The sequence below is a fragment of the Equus caballus genome, chromosome X, assembly GCF_041296265.1.
Source record: "Equus caballus isolate H_3958 breed thoroughbred chromosome X, TB-T2T, whole genome shotgun sequence".
Lineage (NCBI taxonomy): Eukaryota > Metazoa > Chordata > Mammalia > Perissodactyla > Equidae > Equus > Equus caballus.
The window spans coordinates 9,324,795-9,350,007 of NC_091715.1; the positions used below are offsets into that span (position 1 = coordinate 9,324,795).

The 25,213-nt window shown below is 40.8% G+C and overlaps 1 protein-coding gene across 3 annotated transcripts; it reads left to right on the forward strand.

Moving 5' to 3' along the window:
* The first annotated feature begins 134 nt into the window (after nt 1–134).
* TLR7 (toll like receptor 7) lies at nt 135–24,494 on the forward strand. Of its 3 annotated transcripts, NM_001081771.2 has the most exon segments (3): nt 234–263; nt 594–694; nt 20,310–23,926. In NM_001081771.2, coding segments are annotated over 2 exon segments (3,153 nt in total). In that variant the 5' UTR covers nt 234–263; nt 594–691; the 3' UTR covers nt 23,460–23,926.
* Nucleotides 24,495–25,213: the final 719 nt, after the last annotated feature.

Below are 25,213 nucleotides of genomic sequence, written 5' to 3' on the forward strand. Positions count from 1 at the left end.
CCCATCTCCAAGGTTGTTTGCATTTAGACAACACATTGCCCCAATTATGGTGGTAAAAATAAGAGGAACCTGGTGCTTCTGCAAACCTCATGTCTGAGGTGGCCTAAATAGTCATGCTCCTCCCCCTACCCACCAATCTTGTCTTTGCACTTGTGAACTCCAGGACTGGCAGCCTGGAGGTTCTGTGACTCCGTGCTTCCTGCAGCCCATATCTTTATCTCAGCAGACTCCAGACATAGAATCGCTCCATGCAACCAAGAAAGGTATTTTACACCTTGGGACAAATTTGGATAATTTAAGTAACTAGATGTATGAGCTGTTCTTAGGGAGCAGGGAGGGGAGGAGAGAGAACTGAAATCCTATGCATAAAAATCTTAGAATCTAAAGAAGAATTTTGGTAGTCTAAAATGTCAGTTCTTCGAAGAAAAAGTCAGACTTTTAATAATATTAGAAATGGTTTTCTAGAGTATGTCTCTAGCCTGTATAACTTTGAGGAAGTAAATACTATTAATAGGTGTTTTCAACAGCACATGTTCGAGCAATGTTCTCAGCCAGTTTTGAAGCTGAAGTTTGATGTTTTCTCTTTATCTTAGTTGATGCTATTGGGCCCATCTCAGGCTGATCTTGACGCCTCTCATGCTCTGTTCTCTTCAACTAGACCTCTATATTTCATTTTGGAAGAAGAATAAAAATGGTAAGAACAGCTAAAAGATCCCTAAAAAGTATTATCTGTAATCTTTGTGGGAAGAACCAAAACCAGCTGGCAAGAGAGATGTTTAAGAATCTGTACTTTGGTTATTTGCTGGGGAAAACTTCTTTGTGATATTTCATAATCAAGATTAATCACGGTATTTTGTAATTTCAGATTAATTAGCACTTTCTCTGTCCAGCTTCCTATAAGAGTTAATGTGTGCTGTAGTGAGGAGGAACAGAGATTGAATTGGGAAAATAGCTTCTATGGGTCTAACTTTTTCATCCTACATTTTTGGCTTTAAAGCCATACAAATCACTGAAGTTACTTTGTGCTTTTTCCAGCATATGGTGTCCTCTGAACGAGTATGTATATGGGGAACACATAATTGTAGGACTGCAGGGAACCTGGGCTCGCATGCTGTCAAAGAAAACCAGAGCTGGACAGTGGTTAAAGCTATAAAAGCAGATTTTGTTCAGGAACTATTGCAATAGGGGAAAAGAGACCTCGGTGTAGCACTCGGTTCAGTTCCAAATACAGCAGGGACAAGTGGGGATTCATAGCCAAGGAGCAGAGTGGGGTCACTGGATGGAAAATTACTAAGAGGAAACATCAGGGCTGTGGGGGGGGATTCTAGATAAACCGACTTGACAGGATTCTTGCTACAAACAGGCCAGGGAGATCAGATATCACCTGGGCGAGGCGGGGGAGGATTTGATCAGATAGCAAGGGCAAGGGATTCCTGCTAAAACTGGGCAGATGAACACAGAAGCCCAAAGATCAAGGCCTAGTGGCTTAGAGGAGCCTGACTAAAGTTTAGTCAAGGAGAGAGTCTTTGTCAGTGCTGGCTCGCTTAGTCACTAGCTGGGGGACCTTGGGACCATCACCCAAGCTCTCTTAAATTCAATTTCTCTAACTAGAAAATGAGCATTATAATACCTCTCCGGTTGCCTTGCAGGGCCCTCGTGAGGCTCAACTAACAGAATACATGTTCAAGTCCTTTGCAAATGGTGTAATTAGGTGTGCCAAAAATTAATCAGAAAAAGACACCCGTAGCCTTTTTCTGAAGTATTTTGTCACCCAAATTAGACATGATGGAGCTCATTCACCAGGAACCCACTCTGCCTTCTAGACCTGAATGCGGGTGCCAGGGCTCATTTTGTGTCTAAGGTCTAATGAAGAGTTAACCATGGGGTACTCTCTTACAAAGGAAACAACTGCTTATAGTTTCATTTCCTAGAAACTCAGAGGTCTATTTTTATGCAAACCAGTGCCCACATCTGTCTTTGCCCCTGAGGATGGCATGATAGGATTGATACAAATAAAGAAAGCTCGCATTTACTGACCACTTACTCTAAGTCAAGCATCATGCTAAGGACTTAATGTCTAGGGATTCTGTTTCTGCCTGAAAGCAGCCCTGTGAGGCACAGAGGAGGGAGCTGGGGCTTCGAGAGATTAAGGAGCTTGAGTAGTCTTGGCTAGGCCGTCTGACTCCAGAAGCTGTGCTGAAGATCCTCTGCTCTACAGAGACCAAGCCCAGCACACACCGTTCCCCAGGAGACTCAGCAAATGCGGGCTTTGATTATGATATCTTACTACTTAAGAAAAGAAGGAGAAATTGATATATCTTCTATAAGAGGAGACCTGAAAACAATTTTCAGAAGAAATACAAAAGGCGAAAAAGCACCAGGAATTTATTCACCCTTATTAATAGTTACATGTCAGATCCTTTGTTATGGAAACTCCACTTCCAGAAACTCTTCTTTAAGAAATGATTAAGGATGTGGCAAACTAGTTTCAAAGATGGTCTATGCAGCATGGCAAAGAGAATATCTCATGTGCACTGCTGGGGGAGGGTTAATCAACTGTGGAACACCCATTAAACAGAAGAGTATGTCACCATCAAATCATGGTTTCTAAAAGAATACTGAATGACATAAGAAAATACTCATGATGTGATGGTAAGTTAGAACAGCAAGCTAGAAATTGTAAGTATTGTGTATTCCTGATGTTCTTAATGCACATGCTAGATGCTTACTAAATGTTGGTTAATCTATGATAATGGTTTACATGAGTAAACGCATTACCTATTTTTCTTAATAGTTCCACAAAAGAGCCCCATATTCTAACCATTTTAGAGCTGAGAAATCAGAGGCTCATGAGGTTAAGTGATTCACCAAGAATTTACGATCGAATCTTCCCGCTGACAAAGCCCCAGCTAGTACTACAAGGCTCCTCGCTGCGCGAAACCGATGCAGGGAAGCTCAGATTAGTGTTAGAAGGAAACGTGTCCAAATGTAACAGTAGTTTAAATTACTTATAATTTAAAAAATAAAAACATTATTCTGCTCTTAACTATAACAAATTTCTTCACGGCTAAAGAGAGGGATAATACGAATCCACTTATTGAATTAATCGCATCTGATTCTTTAAAAATTTGGAAGATCATGCTGTAGTTAAAAATGATCATTACACATTGACCAACCAGTGTCTTTGGACGCCAAGAATCTCTGCTGTCTCAGAAGCGCACCAACGTATAAGGCTGGGGTGGCAAATTATGGCTGTGAGCCAAATCCAGCGTGCCACCTGGTCGTGTATGGCCCACAAGCTAAGAATGTTTTTTGTCTTTAGATTATTGAAAAAGTCAAAGGAAGAATGCTTTTTCTTGACACATAAAAGTTATATTAAAATCAAATTTTAGTGTCCACGAGTAGTTTTATTGCTTGTGTTTTTGTTTACGCATTGTCTATAACTGCCTTTGTGCTACAGAGGCAAACTACTCAAAGGGTTGAGTAGTTGTGACAGATTGGCCTCCAAAATTTAAAATATTTACAGGAAAAGTGTGCCGATCGTGATTTATGGAAAATGAGGATAGGCTGTAAGGTCAAATAAGATTTAATAGCTATGGTCCTTGGTGCCTGTTGTGATGCATAGTAGCTGTTGAGTTCCTAATTTATATAAGACTACTTTATATCATCTTATTCATTTATTTTGAAAACTGAGTCTGTTGGGCTAAGATGGTAGAAAGTAAATGATAAAGTCTCTCTCTCTTTTCTTAAAGTAAGTAAGTTATGTCTGTGTACTTAAATTTTTTTCTGTTATATAATGAGACTTTGACATTGGTGGTAATTACATTTTGCAGAGATTAGCCTATAATTAGAAATATTTCAAAATTTGCAAAAAGGGGATGTTTGGTTGTAAATCTATTAGAGAAATTCCCAGTGGAGGCTCAGCCTATAAAACAAACAGCACTTAAGTAACTTCCCTTATTATTCACAATGCTTGGTTAGCCCTGAGAGTGATGAACACAATACGTATCTCGTCATTAAACATTCAGTGCCATATCACCTTGGCAAAAGATTAGTGAATTCAAATTCAAGGTTTTCCTATAATTGCTCCCCCACTCCTTGCCTCTTCTCTGTTCCCTTCTCATTGTTCTCTAGCCAGCCAGCACCTCTGGTTCAACCCAGCCCATTTGCAGCCTCCCACAGCTTGACTCAACAACTCCCTCCACCAGAAATGCATAGTCCAACACTTCCCTTTCGACTTAGGCAACTTGGCTTTTTTCTGCTTTGTGATCTTGAAAATAAATCAGAGGAGCAGCTGAGTGCACGGAGAAGTTGTCCTCGAAGCCTGGCACGTGGTAGCCCACAGGGAGTGCCCAGTATGTTTGCCTTCTGACTGGTTGGTTGGGTAAACGAGTGGAGGAAGGAGAGGAGCAAGTTCTCTCTTAACTGAGGATAACAAGAAGTGTTCCCAGGCCTCAAATGTTCTCATCTCAACATGAATTTCCTTTTGTGAAGAATTTTGCTGAAAGTAGTTTAATCTAACCAGGTAATAGCTATTCAAAGAATATATGATAAACACAGGAAGGGGAATGCAAATTAAACACAGAAAGGTGAGGGGGTTTTTTTTGGGGGGGGGGTCCTTCTTGCCATCAGGTGATCACACTCGACTTCCTCATCCAGGTGCTCTCTGACCGTCCTAGAGGACTCTCTCCCCCTTCTTCTCTCTGAATCCCCAGCATCTCCTGCTGTCTCCTCACTCTTAGCTGATAGCCTTGCTTCCTACTTCACTGGGAACATTACAGCAATTGGAAGAGAGCTTCCACATGCTCCCCTCTCCTTATGTACATACCTAGAGCTTCTACACCCATATGTCCTGGCTGACCTCCTATCCAGTTACCTATCGCTGTGTAACAGATCACCTCAGAATGCATTGGCTTGAAACAACAATCATATACTGTTATGTGTTGTGGGTCCGGGGGTTGACTGGGCTTAGTTAGGTGGCTCTGGAGCTGGGTCTCTTAGTTGCCTGGGGATGGACTCACTTGAAGACTTACTCTCGCAGGTCTGCTGCCTGGGCTGGGAGACTCGAGAGCTGCAGGCTGTCAGGTGTCTCCGTCTCCATGTGGTCTCTCCAATATGGCGGCTGTGGTGTAGCCAGACTTCTTACAAGGTTGGGGGCTCAGGAATCCGAAACAAATAGAGAGAGAGACAGAGAGAGATTGAGAGAGAAGGAGTGCTAGGTGAGGTGGAAACTCTATCACCTTTTCTATCCTACCCTTGGAAGTCCTGCAGCATCGCTTCTGCTGCTGCTCTCCATCAAAATACTTGCAGAAGCCTGCCTGGGTTCAAAGGAGGATGGGTGATGGGTCAACAAATTTGTGGACTCATAGTAAGGATGAAATGTTTCTACTCGTAGCTAGCGCCAATTTCTCCACTAGTGTACGGGGTCTTCTTCCTGATCACGTACTCAGGGTCAATGCTCTAGCATCTCCCCTTTCTCTCCTACGTTATCATCATCATCATTATTAATGTTTTTGGGGGAGGTTTTTGCTCTCATGACCTGAAGTGTGTCATTCTCACCAGCATTATAACATGCTGCTGTTTTTCTCATCCTAAAATAAATTCCCTTGACCCTCCTGGCCCTGTGAACTGCTGCCAGTGTCTTTGTTCCCCTTTGCAGGAAACTTCCCAGAAATGTTTGCCATCTCCAATCCCTTTCTTTACATTCTTGCAAGAACTTTGAAGTCATATTTTATTTGGCTTCACCTTCAAAATATATCCAGTATCTGGCAAGTTCTCACTCCCTCCAGCCCTGCCAGCGGGCTCTTTGCCTGACTTACTGTAAAAGTGTCTTGACTGGTCTCTGTGCTTCCTCTTGCCTCTTGTTGTCTCTTCTCAACACAGCAACCAGCATGATCTCCTAAAATTTAAGTCAGAGCATGTCACTCTTCAGCTCAAAGACTTGCAGTGGATCCATATGCCACTCAGAGTAAAAACCACCCTTCTTGGAATGGCCAACAAGGCCCTACATGCTGGTGGGGGACTGGGGGTGTCCCTCTTTGACTTCATCTCTGATTATTCTTCTCTTCCCCCTGCTCCAGGCATACCAGCCTTGTTGCCATTTTTGTGAATATTCCAGCATGTTTTCACCTTGGGACCTTTGCATTAGGCTCTTCCTTCTTCCTGACCAACTCCCTCCTTTCCTTGAGATCTTTGCTCAGATGTCAACTTCTCAATGGTGCCCACCCAAACCACCCTATTTGTAGTCATAACCCCATCTCCCATTCCTAGTTCCCTTCACCCTGCCCTACGTTTTCATTTTCTATAACATTTTATCACCTAACATCAGACATAATTATTACAGTTATATATTTTTGATTTTATGACTTAGAGAACGTGAGCTCCAGAAGAGCAGGAATCTTTTCTGTTCAGTCCACTGATGTGACCCAACTTCTAGAAGCAGGTACCTGGCACATAGAAGGTATCAATAAATACTTGGTGAATTGCTTATTTTTCACAGTTTCCTTCCACATGGTTATGATGAAGTTTTATTACTTCCTCTGTAATTTTTTAATGTTTTAATAAAAGCAATACATATTCTTCGTAAAACACTTAGAGCAGAGGAGGATCTAACATGGAATTAGAAGTCCTTCTTTCCTACCCAGCAAAGGCCTCCTTCTTACCACTGCCCAGAAGAAATCACTGTTAGGAGTTTCTAATGTGTTCTTCCCTACTTTTCTCTGCAAATACACATCAGATATATGTGTATATATTCATCATAAAGGGATCATATGCTATGATATTTTGATGCTACTCTAAAGATTCATTTTATTTTTTATAACTTAACAGGATGTCTTGCACAGTTTTTCCTGTCAATACCCATTGCTCTACCACATTCTTTTTAAAGGGACAATTGGTATTCCGCTATTGAGGGTTTTCGGTTTTTAACCATTCCCCCAAATTGATGGGTTGTCATCCAGTTCTTCCTATTCTTACTATTTCAGAGAGCTGAAAAAAACTAATGAAATGGTTTCATCTGAGGACATATAAAGTTTCTTATAAAAAGATGTACTAGTTGGTTTTTGTTTCCCCTCTCTGCAGAATCCTTAGAAGGTTCCTGGTGGTTGGAAGCTTTGCTTAGACCATTTTGAAACAATAGCAGCTGCAGGTTCTCGGGGACGAGGAAGACTCCTAGCTGAGGTCAGGCCCTGGTGGATAAGTTTCAGAGGGCTCCGGGCCAAGCCTCAGAATCATAGAATAACCACAATAGAAAAGGAGCATTGAGGTTAGTTAGCTCGACTCCCACAGTTTGTAGACGAGAAAGTCAAGGTTTAGGGAATTCAGTCAGCAGCCCTGCATCAGACAGAGTGGCTGGCTCCTGATCTGACTTTCAGTTCACAGGATGCTAACCTCTGAACGAATAAGCATGAGAAGTCAGACTAATCCTGGTCTTCCTCTAACTTGTTGCAAGACGCAAACCACTTAACCTCCCTTCCTCACTCTTGCCATCTGTCCTGCCAACTCCTCAGATTGCATCCGTATGTCTATCATAAGCTTGCAAAGTCTTGAAGGTAAAAACACTGTCTGCAAAGCACAAAGTTTGAAACATCTCGGTAAATGTGTTTTCCTATTAATCATAGCTCTACAACCATAGAACCATTCTGGTGGGAATCTGAAATGGATGTAAAATCAGGAGAATTCAGCTAAATATGGGCTTAAGTCCTGCCACAAAAATGATGCATCCAGGGATACGATTTGCCACTTCAAAGGGTTGTGTATTCAAGTTTTTGTTAGAAGGGTGGACAGGCAGCATTACCTTTAGGCCTGACTAGCTCTTGTCTCACAACCTCTTTTTTCTTCCCGCCATGGATTTCCCCGACAGCAAAAAGTTCTGTGCTCAGGAGATATGCACAGCTTCTGAGAGATAGCAGTAGAGGAATTTGGTTCCTAATTGGATAAGAATGGTGTCTGACATGGTGCCTTACATAGAGTCGAGTCCCAATAATGTTTGTTTAATGACTGCATAAGCATATAATTCTTTATTATGAAGGTAAAGCTCCGCATGCCTTTAAATTGATAAATTCATAAACTACCCTAATATAGCATTGCTGGACGTCAGGTGCAATTCATAAGAAATGTACTATCTGAAAAGTCTCTTTCTTTTTTTTCCCTCAAGCTGGTCCCACTAAAAAGGTAAATATCTTTTTTAGTGTTTGGAAATTTTTCTTGTGAAAATTCTAAATAGCACAATATTGAAACAATACAATGCCAAGAAGGCTTTAAGTGAAAAGGAAATTAAACAAGATGCAGACACACTTTACACCAAGTGCATTTGCTGTGACTGTATGAGAGAACTCGAAGATGATTGGTCAAAGTGAAGTTTGAATCTTGGTTTGCAATTGCCTCTCTGATCTCTGCTTTTTCCTTATGAAATGGGAATATTTATATGTCCTTTCAGCTTCGTTGTCAGGGCGCGGTGATGTAATGTGAACAGTGTGTCCACCTCAGCATCTGGCACATCAGTACGTGATAAAAGGCAGCTCATATAAAAAACAAACCCACAAATGGTTGTCTGATGACTGTTCAACACGAGTTCTACAGTTTTCATTTTAACAAAAAGAGGTGATTTACTGACAGAATAGAATACCTGTGCATACAAAATCAAACGTTCTCATTTTTTACCATAATTAACTCGCTAATTGAACATCCAAATTTACCCAGTGTATTTGTGTGTGTAATTAGCTATGATTCATTACCAAAGCTGGGCCTATTTCATGGTATATTATGCTATTTTACAAATCGAATTAGTGAAAGACACATCTTTAGGCAATCATTGCCAAAAAAGTAAGCGAAACAAAATAACACAGATTCTTTGTGTCAAATGGAGAAAGAGACCGGGCTCAACGTTGAATGAACTTACATTTAAAAATAATACTAGTTGAAGCTAAGACCTCAGGTTTAGTCTGAAGCAGGTAGTTGCCAATGGTTTGAAAGGGGAAATTTCCACACTTAAGGAAATTTCCATTGGAATAAAGGAATATTTCACATTTTTAAATCATCTTCTCAAGAATATCTTCTAAGTTTGGAAGCCTCAAAGGTATTATTTCTCTTTAAATAACAAACTTAGAAAGGCTTGGTTCACTGAGTCATCTTTTTTCCGCACCTGCTTGATCAGAGCCCAGTTTCTCAGTACAGTTCATCTTCCCTCTGGCATGGATCTTGGAACACAAACTTGCTGGTATCTCTGAGTTCCAGGCTTCTGCCGCAGCTGGCATGGAGAGCCAAGAGAAGTCTTGTGTGGCACATAGCATTCCAAGAGCCAGTTGGGCTGGAGCTCAATCCTTGAGCATAGGACAGGGACAGTCTCATCCTGGCTGTGCCTCTTCCCAGGAGAGACAAATGAGCTTTGTGTTCTCACTGGGGTTTCAGATTCAAGGGGGCAGAACTTCTGAGAAAACAGATTGTGTAGGAGTCTTTCTGCAGCTCCACTCCCATGGCCTTTCTCTGACACCATTCCCTTCCTTCTGGTACACTTTTCCCACTTCAACCCTTTATTTTAGAGGCCCCAAGTCCTCCTGGTCTCCCCTCGTCCCCTTGTCAAAAATCTGATCTTTGGAAAAACTACTATTTATAATCTTTTATTATTTTCTTATTATTTTTCTTGGTGAGGAAGATTGGCTCTGAGCTAACATCTGTTGCCAGTCTTCCTCTTTTTGCTTGAGGAAGAGTTTCCCTGAGCTAACATCTGTATCCATCTTCCTCTATTTTGTACGTGGGACGCCATCACAGCATGGCTTGATGAGCGGTGTGTAGGTTCATGCCTGGGATCCAAACCCACAAACCCCAGGCTGCTGAAGCAGAGTGCACAAACTTAACCACTACTCCCCCGGGCTGGCCTCAATTTATAATTTTTTTTTGAGGAAGATTAGCCCTGAGCTAACTACTGCCAGTCCTCCTCTTTTTGCTGAGGAAGCCTGGCCCTGAGCTAACATCGTGCCCATCCTCCTCTACTTTATATGTGGGACGCCTACCACAGCATGGTAGGCTACCATCCGCACCCGGGATCCGAACTGGCAAACCCTGGGTCGCTGAGAATGGAACATGCGCACTTAACTGCTGTGCCACCGGGCTGGCCCCAATTTATAATCTTTTAATGTGAGTCTTCAATGGGATTTTAAGAAAGTTCAGAGCCTTGATTTATTCAGCAAATATTTATCTCACACTCACTATGTGGCAGGCATCATAACGATGTAGTAAATGTAAAGATGAACAAGGCTCTGGATGTGTTCACCACCTAGAGGGAGAGATGGGTGAGTTGACGTGGAGACTTCTGGAAAGGCAGTATAGCAGTCCAGCTAAGAGAGCAAGCTCTGTACTTAGAATTGGGATGAGGATGAAGTGAGTTGCTAAATGTCATTGGTTGAAATTAGCAGCATGTGTATGGACTTACAGGCTTTGCTTACAGGTAATATATCACTTACAGGTAATATAATTTCTTCTAATATTTGGTAGTCTTGGGACTGAATTTGCTTAGAGTTCATTTCATGCATGAATTTAACATAGCCTAAGATTTTGCCTAGACCAGAGGTTTGCAAACTACAGCCCATGGGCCAAATCTGTCTGGCCACCTGTTTTTGTAAGGCTTGTGAGCTAAGAATGGGTCTTATAACTTTAATTCGTTACATTCTGAATGGTTATTTAAGTACTCACATAATATCCTCAATTTTGCCTAAAATATTTACTATCTGGCCCTTTACAGAAAAAGTTTGCCAACCCCTGGTTCTAGCCCAATACTGTCTAATAGAACTTTCTACAATGATGAAAAATGTTCCATATCTTCCTGCTCAAAAACAGTAGCCATGAGTCTGATGCAACTTTCGAACACTTGAAATATGGTTAGTGTGACTGAGAAACTGAATTTTAAATTGCATTTAGTTTTAATTAATTTAAATTGAAATATCCATATGTGACCGGTGGCCATCATATCAGACAGAGCAGCTCTAGACAATTTTAAGTCTAAAGATCCTGTATTCTGTCAGTGTTGCTCTCTCTCAATTTAATCAACTCCCCAGAGGCTGTCTGAGTCATGGGGAAGCGGCACTCCTAATCAGATTCTTTGCCCTGGACTAGCTTTCATTGTCTGCTAGAATATGCTTAATGGAAAGTGCTTGAAAAATACATGTGAGCATACGCTTCTGTCCTCTTAAGGCTGCTACTTTGACTCTATCTATTGTATCTGCTTTAATTTGGGGTAAAGCAGTTGACTTTTTCAACTCTGCAAGGCCCCAAATTAAGGAAGTCTTAATCACATTCAGGCTGCAGGCGGAGAAAACCTCACTTAGTGACAGTATATTTCCTCCCATCCCTGCTTGCAGACTGGCTAACTTAAGCTCTCATTCATTTCTCTCATAAGACTGCTAAAAACAGTGAGAAGCCATCAACAAACATCATCATTCTGATATTGCCAAACCATTTCCCCTAAGAGTCAAGTCACAGTTGGCATTCTGGGGTTCTAACGCACAGTGTGGTGACTGTAATTAACAATACTGTATTGTATATTTGAAAATTGCTAAGAGAGTAAATCTTAAAAGTTCTCATCACAACAAAAACAATTGTAGCTATGTGAGGTGATGGATATTAACTAGACTTATTGTAATCATTTCACAATATATACATATATCAAATCATTATGTTGTACACCTTAAATTAATACAATGTTACATGTCAGTTATATCTCATTAAAACTAGAAAAACAAAAGTCACAGCTGGCAGGTGTTCTGCCTTTCAGGATGGCACAGGTGATAGTTGTATCAAGTGTTTTGTGATGGCATTACATGTCACCAGCTTTCCAGCCTCCAGTATCTGAGTCTTTCTTGCCCATAGCCTGATGACATCAACGTCACATATTTTAGGTTCTCTCATGGGCAGCAATTTATTTCCAAGTTCTAAGTTCTACACTGGCTAAAATTAGGTTTGCATTTGTGCAGTAGAAAATCGAATTAACACTGACTTAGCATAACAATTTTATAATTTCTCATAAATTCCTGGAAGTCAGCAGTCCACAGCCATTATTTATGCTCTGTTCTATGAGGTCATGCAAGGATCTGGATAGCCTGCATCATCTACCTTGTTGCTCCACCATCCCTAGCATGTTTTCCTCATTTGCATCATCCAAGATGGCTTGCTACAATATTCATATTAAAATAAGCCAGATGGAAGTAGACAGGAGGAAGAGGAACAGCACCACCATTCAAGGACATGTCCCAGAAATTACACATCTCATTTCCTCTTACATCACATTGGTTTTAACTTGGTCACATGGCCATGCTTAGCTGCAAGGGAGTCTGGGAAATAGAATCTGTTTTTAGACTGGCATATGCCCACCTATAAATGGAGATTCTATCACTATGAGAGGAGAGAAAGGGGAAAAAGATATTGGGAAATATGTAACAATCTCTGGACTCTGTGAGGAATTAGTTGGGAGTATCAGAAAATACCCTATGGAATAAGAACAACATATAGTTAAGCTACACATATACAAGTGTCAGCATCTTGTCTGGAAAGAACGAATGGTCTTTCCACATTGTGTCTTAAATCTGTTTATATTTTTTCTCCTCCACTATGTTTTGAGCTCTTTAAGGGCAGAGACTGTGTGTCTGCTGCCCCTAGTAGATATTCAATAAATATTTGTCATGTGAAAGAATGGAATTCTGATATTTTTTCTAAATTCTTCCTCACCAGATACTTGGTACAAATCCTAGCTAAGGAATCATTGGGGAATTTTCTGGTCCAGTCCGATTGTCTTGGTTCAGAAGGGTTGTCTGTGTCCTTGGTGATTGTTGTTTCCGTGTCTGTCATCCTCTTGTAGAGGGGTCTTTTCCTAAGCACAGCACCTGCCTCAGAAGAGTACACAGCTAGTGAACTACTATGCCAGGACTAGGACCCAATTCTTCCAACCCTCAATCTAGAATTCTTTCCACAACCTCATGTGTAACCAGTGCTATAGGAGATGAGAGGAGGGAGTGATACTTCTATCTGGATTGATCCCAGAAGCTTCTTGAAGAGGATGAATTTGAACTGGGCACTATAAAAGCAGAGCTTCTTAAACTCTCCCCACCCCCAAGGAATCCTCGGGCAAATAGAAGAGACGGAATGTGACCCCTGGGGAATCTAGGGGTATAGCCTGAAGGAACCTACTCTAAGAAGAAATTTTTTAAGTATTTTGCTTTATCTCATTCATTCCATTCTTTCATTGAAGTATTTAGCAAACATAATGAAACACTAATTAATTGCCAGGCATTGTTTTACATGAGGACACACAAAGCCCTGCTATCTTGAAGCTTACATTCTCATGCAGAATAGATAGTAAACAAATAAACACATAAATCATAAGCACATAAATTATCAGCAAAATAATTTCTGCTTGTGCTAAGGACTATGAAAGAAATAAAGCAGGTAGTCTAATACAGAGTACATATACCTTTCTGTGCCTCAGTTGACTCATCTGTAAAATGGAGATAATAGTAGAGGTCTGCAATTCCAAAATCCCCAAACTGAAAGCTATGTTCTAACTCAGTTGATGGCAAGCATGACACGATCTTGTTTGTTAAGGTGGGCCTGTATTGTTATGACTTTCCCTCTTAGGACTGCTTTTGCCACCTCCCATATGAGTTGGTATGGTGGATTTTCACTTTCATTTGTCTCCAGACACTTTTTGATTTCTCCTTTAATTTATTCAATGATCCATTGATTGTTCAGTAGCATGTTGTTTAGTCTCCACATATTTGTCACTTTCCCAGCTTTTTTCTTCTAGTTGATTTCTAGTTTCATCCCATTATGGTCGGAAAAGATGCTTGTTATGATTTCAATCTTCTTGAATTTATTGAGGCTTGCCTTGTTTCCCAATATATGGTCTATCTTTGAGAATGTTCCACATACACTTGAGAAGAATGTGTATTCTGCTGCTTTTGGATGGAGTATTCTTTATAAATGTATTAAGTCCGTCTGGTCTAGTTTTTCATTTAATTCCACTATTTCCTTGTTGACTTTCTGTCTGGATGATCTATCCATTGATGTAAGTGGGGTGTTGAGGTCCCCTACTATTATTATGTTGCTGTTAATATCTCCTTTTAAGTCAAATAATAGTTGCTTTATGTACTTTGGTGTTCCTATGTCAGGTGCATATATATTTATAAGTGTTATGTCCTCTTGGTGGAATGTCCTATTTATCATTATATACTGCCCCTCTTGTCTCTCATTGCCTGTTTTATCTTGAAGTCTACGTTGTCTGATATAAGTATGGCAACACCTGCTTTCTTTTGTTTGCCAGTAGCTTGGAGTATCATCTTCCATCCCTTCACTCTGAGTCTATGTTTGTCTTTACTGCTGAGATATGTTTCCTAGAGGCAGTATATTGTTGGGTCTTGTTTTTCAGCCCACCCTGCCACTCTGTGTCTTTTTAATGGAGAATTCAATCCATTTACATTTAGAGTGATTATTGATATATGAGGACTCAATGCTGCCGTTTTATCACTCTTTTTCTGGTTGTTCTGTATTTCCCTTGTTTCTTGTCCTATGTATTTCGGACTACCAATTCAGTTTGGTACTTCTCTATGATGGTTTTCTCATTATTGTCATGTGTGTCTCTGTTCTGATTATTTGTTTAGTGGTTACTGTGAGATTTGTATTAAAAATCTCATTGATGAGATAGTCCATTTTCTGATAGCCTCTTATTTCCTTAGCCTAAGCCAATTCCATCCCTTTTTTCTTCCCCTTCTAAGTTATTGTTGTCACAACTTATTCCATCTTGTGTTGTGAATTTGTGGTTAAAATGATGAGATTATATTTATTTTTGATGTTTTCCTTCCCTTGATCTTTAATATTATAATTGTTTGCTAACCTGTTCTGATAGAGAGCTGCAATTTTCCGATTTTGTCTGCCTATTTATCTCCTTGCTCAAGTCTTTGTAAATGCTTTCTTTTTTTCAGGTATGAGGGCCTTCTTGATCATTTCCTGTGGGAGAGGTCTTGTGGTGATCAACTCCCTCAGCTTTTGTTTATCTGGGAAAGTTTTTATTTCTCCATCATTATCTCCATCATTATCTGAAGGATATTATCTGGATAGATATTCTTGGCTGAAAGTTTTTGTCTTTCAGAATTTTGAAGCTACCATTATTCCCCTCTCCTAGCCTGTAAGGTTTCTGTTGAGAAATCTGCTGAAAGACTGGGAGGAGTTCCTTTGTAAGTTATTTTCTTCTGCCTTGCTGCCCTTAGTATGTTTTCTTTGTCATTGACTTACACCAGTTTTACTACTATATGCCTTGGAGAAGGTCTTTTTACTTTGATATAATTAGGAATCCTATTAGCTTCTTTTACTTGTATTTCCAGCTTCTTCCCCAGGTTTGGAAAGTTCTCAGCTATTATTTCTTTGAACAAGCTTTCTGCTCCATTCTCCCTATCTTCTCCCTCTGTATTATCTATAATCCTTATGTTGCATTTCCTAATTGAGTCAGTATTTCTCAGGGAATTTCTGCATTTCTTTTTAGTCTTAGTTCTCTCTCCTCTTCCATCTGAAGCATTTCTATATTTCTGTCCTCCAGACTGCTAATTCTGTCCTCCGTAATATCAGCTCTGTTATTCAGGGAGTCCAGATTTTTCTTTATCTTACCCATTGTGTTTTCCTTTCCAGCATTTCTGATTGGTTTTTCTTTATAGTTTCAATATCTTTTGTGAAGAATTCCTTCTGTTCATTAATTTTGTTCCTGATTGCATTAAGCTGCCTATTTGTATTTTCTTGTAAGTCATTGAGGTTTTGTATGATGGCTATTTTGAATTCTCTGTCATTTAGATTGTAAATTTCTGTGCCTTCAGGATTGACTTCTGAGTGCTTGTCATTTTCCTTCTGGTCTGGAGTATTAGTATATTTCTTCATCCCATTTGATGGCATGGATTTGTGCCTTCACATGGTGATAGTATCTGTTTGAAGATTCCACCTGCCAGCACTAGGGGGGAGGGGTTCAAGAGCTGTGTATTCTGAGCCCACCACGATCCCTGGTGTCTTTGCCTGTCCTTAGAATCTATGCTGACAGGACCTGTCTGTGATTTCTGGCTTGCTGACTCACAGCTGCTGCTTTTCTTATGTATGCAGGGGTGCTCTGGCCAACAAGCAGAGCTGGAGCACTGGGTGGGGGGAGGGGCGCTTTCTTCCATGCATGATCCCAGGGGCATTCTTGCACTGCCCTCACTATCTGCTCTCCTGGGGTGCTGGCTTGATGAAGACACCCCTGCAGTAGCTTAGCCACCTCTGTGTGGGGCTTTCCCATCGGCTCTGAGGGAACTTGGAAAGTAAAGGTGTTCCCATGGAGAGCCACCCCGTCCCCCTCTTTTTTCAGAGCCACTCATGGTCTCGTGCCCTGGGTTGCTGCTGGGGAGGGAGAGGAGCTCCCCTTACCTTCTTCCACTTCCTCCCAGGGGGTTCAGCACCTCTGCCTTCAGACATATGACTCAGAGGTCTTTTGTGTTGTGTGACTGTCCTCTGTCAGTTTATGAGTGTCCTTTTCACTGTATCTTAGGGGGGAGAGTCTAAGGAAAGAGTTCATTCTGCCATTACGCTGACATGACCTTCAAGCATGACATGATCTGAACTCATTTGGAGGCAAATCTTGACCTGAGCTGAGTAAGCCAGTTCCTCCTTTATTTTTTTAATCCCACTTAGAGTGGACAACCCTGTGCTTCACTGCACAAATATTTGTAAGGTTGATTATGGGATGCTTCCCCAGGCCCCAGTAGGAGTATTACATAATATGGGTACATGCATCATATTACCTTCTGAAATTTGAAAAATTCTGAATTACAAAACACATCTAGCCCCAAAGATTTTGGACAAGGGATTGAGGATCTGTAGTACCCTGCTCATGTGGTCGTTTTGAGGATTAAATGAGTCAATATGCGTGAAAAGCAAAAGCACTGAAAATGATCCCTCGCATATGATAAGTGCTACCTAAGTTAACTACTGTGACTGTCATTATCACTATGGTTACATGGGAAGGTATTTAGATAAGTTGGTCAGAGAAGGCCTTTCGGAGGATGTGTCACTTAAGCAGACAGCTAAAGGATGGGAATGACCTGGCTGTGGGAAGAAGAAGAAAAATAACTTCAGGGAGAGGGAACAGCAAGTGCCAAGACTGGCTCAAATGGAGAACAGAAAACAGACTAGATGTTTGGTGTGTGGTCAAAGAAGGGGAAAGATGGTTCAAGGTCAGAGAGGTAGGCTGGAGTCAAAACATGCATGATACAGCAATGGTAAAGACTTGATTTCATTCAAAATGTAATAGGAAGTCCTTGTAATTGATCTGATTCGTATTTATAAAGAATGCTCTGATGCTGTTTGATGAATGAATTGTAGAGGGGAAGGGCATCAGGGAGACCAGTTTGGAGTCTATTGCAGTCTTCCAAATGAGACCTAATAGCTATTGGAGAAGGGAGGTGGTAGTAGACAAAAGAAAATTGGACAGGTGCAAGAAAAAGTTTAGAAATAAGGGAGAAGGAAGGCTTTCTGATTAACTTTTAATTCTAATTTATAATATGTCCATGTGCAGAGGCTGAAAATTTTGCAGTCATTGTCTCAGGTGTGTTAAGGTCTGTGGTTTTCTGGACCCAGCCATGCAGGCTTGCTAGAGCAATTCTGCACATCTCTCCCCAACTCTGCATTCAGTGACATCACACTGGCAGCTCAAAATCGGCCATGGCAAACCAATTTACACCATGGGAATTGGCAAATCAAGATTTAAATCAGAGATTTGTGGGGGCAGGAGAGAGTCAATTGTTAAACATTTACCAGCACGTCACTGTTATTTTTTGTCTATAACTAAACTTCCTTCATCTTAGAGCCTCCGTTTCCTCTGATCACAAAAATACTTAAACCAGGCATATCCTGGAAAACTCAGTGTGATGATTGCTGTCTCAACCACTTCATGTTTTTAACTCAGTTAATTTAGGAATCCTACCACCTCTTCCCAGGTCTCATCTAGGTTCATGGGGATGGGCTCGGAAGAGGGCCCTTGGTTAATGATTTGTCCTTTATCCATTTTGGCCCCCTCTGGAATGTAACTCACCTCTCTGATCCACTAAAAATATCACTCTTGGCAGCCCTACTTATTGCCTTTTGATAGTGGCATTCATGAACGCTTTATGTCTTCTGGTAGCAGCATAGCTGGGAACGGGGTCCAGGATCTAGGATCCTATTATCAGGGACCATACAAAGAGCTCACTCTACTTCTCTCCTTTCCCTCTTCTAAAGCCCTTCCCCCCATCTTGACTTAACCTCTCCTCCCTAAGTGGTGAACATTTTTCCTAAATCTTTGAGTAAGACTGATGCTCAAGGAAGATATACCATATTTATCTAAGGGCTTCCCATACTCCTTGGCCTATTGCCATATCTTCCCAGGGATCTGAGTGCTCCAGACTGAGAAGTGTAGCCTCAGAGGGCAATTCGAATTCTGGTGGGTGGAAATTGTAGGGAAGAGTACTCCAGTGGGGGGACTTGCAGGTCAGGAAACTGCATGCTGGGCTTGGGTTTAGTGATTAGAGACGCCAGTAGGGGGTTTGTATGGGTAAGCCTAGACAAGTAGATGGGGGACCAATTATGGAAGACTTTGGATGCCATGATAGAAAGTTAGGGCTCCTTCCAGAAAAAAGAGAAAGAAAACCATGTTAAAGATTTAAGAGCAATATAATCTGATTAATGTTTTGGGAAGCTTGATGGATAGGGTGGATTGGAAAAGCGAAAGCCTGGGACAAGTATGAAGCCTTGGAGCGGACCAAGTGTGGAATAATCTTGACTGAGACTGTGTCAGCTAAAACAGTAAAGCAAGGAGGATATCATGAGGGACAATGAGGGAGGTCAGCTGGGCTCAGTGAATGGTTTTAATGATGGGGAAGAGGAGACAGGGTGGTGAAGAGAAAAAAAAAGACAGTCTTATACCTCTAACTCTAACAAATTTAGGTAAAGATGTGTGACAAAGCTCTCTGAGATCCTTCTGAATCATCTTGCATCAGAGAAAAAGAAAGCTGATGGAAAACTTGCTTATTTACCTCCTATTGAAGGAATTAAGAGAAATAGGTATTTGGTTTATTACATTATCAGTGTTATTGGTTTTTTCAGTCAATTGGGAGGACAAAAGCATTAGTTGAGCTAGAAGCCTGTTGTCGAGACACAGGCTGGATCATTCCATGGATAAGCACCAGTGAAACTAAAACCAGTGTTCTGGAGTAAAATATTAATAGAAATCCTGAAACTTGAGTGCAAGTCCATGGTTAAACTACCCTCTAAGGCAGGGCAAGTTCAAGTTAATATGGCGATTAATAAAGCTCTTCAGTAGTTCCCATATTCCCTTTTAAGGTCTTCCTCCCCAAGGTCCAGGTGTCTCTCATGCTAAACCTGGATGCTCAAGAATCAGCATTCAAGGGGAGGTTCCCATATGTCCCACGTTGCTTTAGAGAGTCTTGGGTTATGCCTATAGTCTAGGCATAATTATTCTAAATTATATTATAAATTATAAATATATCCCCTCTTCTTTCACTCCCATAAGTATCCTGTTTGATCGGTGCGAGATCACCTTGGCAGTGCCCTGACTCTCTACTCTCTCCTTTCCACATTTATGTAATGTAAGCACAATATGTAGGGAAAATGTTTACCCCCAAATCATCTTGGAGATGATTTTCAAAACCAATCCAAGAGGAAAGCCAGCTTATAGAATGGCAGTGCCAAAATGGCAGGAGTTGGGTGACCTCGGGCAAATCAGCTAATATTGCTGAGCTATGTCTTAATCTGTAAAATGGGGATAATGGATCTCCTTTGTTTCTCTACATAGAATATTAAGAGGTTCAAATGTTGTGAAAGACTTTTGTAATGTGTGCCAGAGCAGACTTAGCAGGCAAACATTAATTGCACTAAAGTCTTAACGTGTTTTCTTCCCAGATGTATTTGCATACACATTCATCCCCCAAAATTTCAGGCCTTGGCAACTAATTGATGGCTCTTCCATTGTGGCATTCTAAATAATGGTGAATAAGACAATACTGCTCCTACAACCTTAAAGCCAAGTGCCTGAAAAGCTAAGATGCTAAAAGCTAAATATGTAACTAAATAATTATGAACCTTGGTAACTAACAGATACAGTCATGGGGTGGGGGTTGCTGTTTAGACAGTTGAGAATAAGACTTGAATTGTTTATTTTAAAATGTAGCAAAACAGAGGCAGTAAATGGAATTTTCAATTCTGATTCTTGGGTATATTTTAGATTGATGATTTGTTCTTATATTTATTTTTAGATGTTTCCTATGTGGACATTGAAGAGAGAATTTCTTATCCTTTTTAACATGATCCTAATTTCCAAACTCCTTGGAGCTAGATGGTTTCCTAAAACTCTGCCCTGTGATGTCTTTTTGGATGCCCCAAAGGCCCAGGTGATTGTGGACTGCACAGACAAGCATTTGACGGACATTCCTGGAGGTATTCCCACCAACGCTACCAACCTCACCCTCACCATTAACCACATACCAGGCATCTCTCCAGCCTCCTTCCACCAGCTAGAAAATCTGGTAGAGATTGATTTCAGATGCAACTGTGTACCTGTTCGGCTGGGGCCAAAGGACAATGTATGTAAGAATAGGCTGCAGATTAAACCCAGAAGCTTTAGTAGACTCACTAATTTAAAATCCCTTTACCTGGATGGAAACCAGCTTCTAGAAATACCTCAGGATCTTCCTCCCAGCTTACAGCTGCTGAGCCTTGAGGCCAACAATATCTTTTTGATCATGAAAAAGAATCTAACAGAATTGGCCAACATAGAAATGCTCTACTTGGGCCAAAACTGTTATTATCGCAATCCTTGTAATGTTTCATTTTTCATTGAAAAAGATGCTTTCCTAAATCTGAAAAATTTAAAATTGCTCTCCCTAAAAGATAACAATATCACAGCTGTCCCCACTATTTTGCCATCTTCTTTAACAGAACTCTATCTTTACAACAACATCATTGCAAAAATCCAAGAAGATGATTTTAAGATGCTCAATCAGCTGCAAATTCTTGACCTAAGTGGAAATTGTCCTCGTTGTTATAATGTGCCATATCCTTGTACACCCTGTGAAAATAATTCTCCCCTACAGATCCATGCAAATGCTTTTGATGCCTTGACGGAGTTACAAGTTTTACGTCTGCATAGTAACTCTCTTCAGTATGTGCCCCAAAGATGGTTTAAAAACATTAACAAACTTAAAGAACTAGATCTCTCCCAAAACTTCTTGGCCAAAGAAATTGGGGATGCCAAATTTTTGCATCTTCTTCACAACCTTGTCCAATTGGATCTGTCTTTCAATTACGAACTTCAGGTCTATCATGCGTCTATGAATCTGTCAGAGGCATTTTCTTCATTGAAAAACCTCAGAGTTTTGCGGATCAAAGGATACGTCTTTAAGGAGCTGAAAGACCTTAATCTCTCCCCATTACGTAATCTTTCCAATCTTGAAGTCCTTGATCTTGGCACTAACTTTATAAAAATTGCTGACCTCAGCATATTCAAACAATTTAAAACATTGAAAGTCATAGACCTTTCAATGAATAAAATATCACCTTCAGGAGAGTCAAGTGAAGTTGGCTTCTGCTCTAACACCAGAACTTCTGTAGCAGGTCACGGGCCCCAGGTCCTTGAAACATTACATTATTTCAGGTATGATGAGTATGCAAGGAGTTGCAGGTTCAAAAACAGAGAGACTTCTTCTTTCTTGCCTTTTAATGAAGGTTGTTACATGTATGGGCAGACCTTGGACCTAAGTAAGAATAATATATTTTTTATCAAATCCTCTGATTTTCGGCATCTTTCTTTCCTCAAATGCCTAAATTTGTCAGGAAATAGCATTAGCCAAACTCTTAATGGCAGTGAATTTCAGCCTTTAGTGGAGTTGAAATACTTGGATTTCTCTAACAACCGGCTTGATTTACTCTACTCGACGGCTTTTGAGGAGCTACGCAACCTAGAAGTTCTAGATATAAGTAGTAACAGCCATTATTTTCAATCAGAGGGAATTACTCACATGCTAAACTTTACCAAGAACCTGAAGGTTCTGAGGAAACTGATGATGAACAACAATGACATCTCTACCTCCACCAGCAGGACAATGGAGAGCGAATCTCTTACAATTCTAGAATTCAGAGGAAATCATTTGGATGTTTTATGGAAAGATGGTGATAACAGATACTTAAAATTCTTCAAGAATCTGCTAAACCTAAAGGAATTAGACATCTCTGAAAATTCCCTGAGTTTCTTGCCTCCTGGAGTTTTTGAAAGTATGCCTCCAAATCTAAAGACTCTCTACTTGGTCAACAATAAGTTTAAGTCTTTCAATTGGGGAAAACTCCAGCTTCTGAAGAATCTAGAAACTTTGGACCTCAGCTACAACCAGCTGAGGACTGTCCCTGAAAGATTATCCAACTGTTCCAGGAGCCTCAAGAAACTAATCCTTAAGAATAATCAAATCAGGCGTCTGACAAAGTATTTTCTACAAGATGCTTTCCAGTTACGATATCTGGACCTCAGCTCAAATAAAATCCAGATTATCCAAAAGTCTAGCTTTCCAGAAAATGTCCTCAACAATCTGGACATGTTGCTTTTGCATCGTAATAGGTTTCTGTGCACCTGTGATGCTGTGTGGTTTGTCTGGTGGGTTAACCATACAGAGGTGACTATTCCTTACTTGGCCACAGATGTGACTTGTACGGGGCCAGGAGCACACAAGGGCCAGAGTGTGGTCTCTCTGGATCTGTATACCTGTGAGTTAGATCTGACTAACTTGATTCTGTTCTCACTTTCCATGTCGATGGCTCTCTTTCTGATGGTGGTTACCACAGCGAATCACCTCTATTTCTGGGATGTGTGGTATAGTTACCATTTCTGCAAGGCCAAAATAAAGGGCTATCAACGTCTGACACTAACAGATTCTTGCTATGATGCTTTTATTGTGTATGATACTAAAGACCCAGCGGTTACAGAGTGGGTTTTGGATGAGCTGGTGGCCAAATTGGAAGATCCAAGAGAGAAACATTTTAATTTATGCCTTGAGGAAAGGGACTGGTTACCAGGGCAGCCGGTTCTGGAAAACCTTTCCCAGAGCATACAGCTTAGCAAAAAGACGGTGTTTGTGATGACAGACAAGTATGCAAAGACTGAGAATTTTAAGATAGCATTTTACTTGTCCCATCAGAGGCTCATAGATGAAAAAGTGGACGTAATTATCTTGATATTCCTTGAGAAACCACTTCAGAAGTCCAAATTCCTCCAGCTCCGGAAGAGGCTCTGTGGGAGTTCTGTCCTTGAGTGGCCAAGAAACCCACAGGCTCACCCATACTTCTGGCAGTGTCTGAAAAATGCCCTGGCCACAGACAATCACGTGACCTATAGTCAGGTGTTCAAAGAGACGGTCTAGCCCTTCTTTGCAAAACGTGACTGCCTTACTTAGCAAGGAGAAGCTTGGCTGCCTAGATTTTCTCATAAATGTCTCATCAAAAGAGTGTTTTTAAATTCTCCAAGAGAGGAATTTCCCATATCAGAAAGGAGTCACCGTTGTATGACAAAGGAATTGGAAAAATGGGATTTATATAATGCATTGAGTTGTCTTTCTTATCTCTCTGTCTCCAGTTGCACTTCCGTCTCTCCCTTCTGCTCCTTATAAAATGCTATTGGGAGAAGGGTAGCAAGTAGAGGACACAGGGCTCTCATACTCCTGTAATTGTGATTATTAAATATATACACAATTACAAAATTGAGAGGAACTGCATTTCTACCCAGGTGCTGGTATGTATAGAAATAGGGGAAAAAATGCTCAAGGTCTGTCAATATGACATCAAAATGACCAGAGTTAATTAGTGAAATAAAAACGCAGTTAATTCCTCAACTAATTGCTTCTGTGTCATCTCGCACCCACTTCTGTGCAGACCGAGTGTTAGCACCCAACAGGTGCTTGCTGTTTAGGTGCTGCTTACTCTTTTCCCTTGGGTCTGTTGCTGGGTTCCATGCAGAAGCAGTGAGAAACATCTTTACCATCGATGGACATAGTCTACTTACAAATGGGAAAAAATTAAAGTGATCTGCCTTTATATAAAATGATGTTCTTTACTTTTGATGATAATTTACCTGCTTAAATATTGTTATGGATTAAGTGTTTCTTTCCCCAAAGTTCATATGTTGAAATTCTAACCCCCAATGTAATGGTATTAGGAGGTGGGGCCTTTGGGAGGTGATCAGGTCATGAAGGTGGAGCTTTCACGAATGTGATTAGTGCCCTTGTAAGAAGAGGCCAGAGAGCTAGCTCGCTCTCTTCCCACCATGTGAGGATGCAAAGAGAAGTCAACAATCTGCAACCCAGAAGAGGGTTCTCACCAGAACCCGACCGTACCAGCTCTCTGATCTCGGACTTCCAGCCCCCAGAACTGTGAGAAATAAATGTTTGTTGTTTAAGCCACCCAGTTTATGGTTTTTTATTATAGCAGCCTGAGCTGACTAAGACAAATATTTTTATCTGCATTGCAAAATACTGTATCCCAAGTAAAATTGCCTCATCCAATGATCTTTCAGACTGCTTTGTTAATTTATACTGTATATTTGTAATTATCTGCAGCCTTGATCCACCAATATTAGATAGTTTTGGTAGTAAATGCTAAAGGAGGACCCCAAGAGCATGTATTTATTTATGGTTATGAGGCAGGGATGACAATTATATGGATTCCTTTAAATTTTGAGAGGCTGAGGGAGAAACATATTTATAGACCTTAACACTGAGAAAGGTTCAGTCTTGAACTTCTGCTTTACTACTCAAAAAAAGCAACAAAGGGGCTGGCCCCGTGGCCAAGCAGTTAAGTTCTCACGCTCCACTGCAGGTGGCCAGGTGTTTCGTTGGTTCCAATCCTGGGTGTGGACATGGCACTGCTCATCGGGCCATGCTGAGGCAGTGTCCCACATGCCACAACTAGAAGGACCCACAGCGAAGAATATACAACTATGTACCCGGGGGCTTTGGGGAGAAAAAGGAAAAGAATAAAATCTTTAAAAAAAAAAAAAAGTAACAGAAAGGACCAAGACATTCTGAAAACACACATACGGGGGCTGGCCGGGTGGCGTAGTGGTTAAGTTCACATGTTCCACTTCTTGGCGGCCGGGGGGTTCACTGGTTCAGATCCCGGG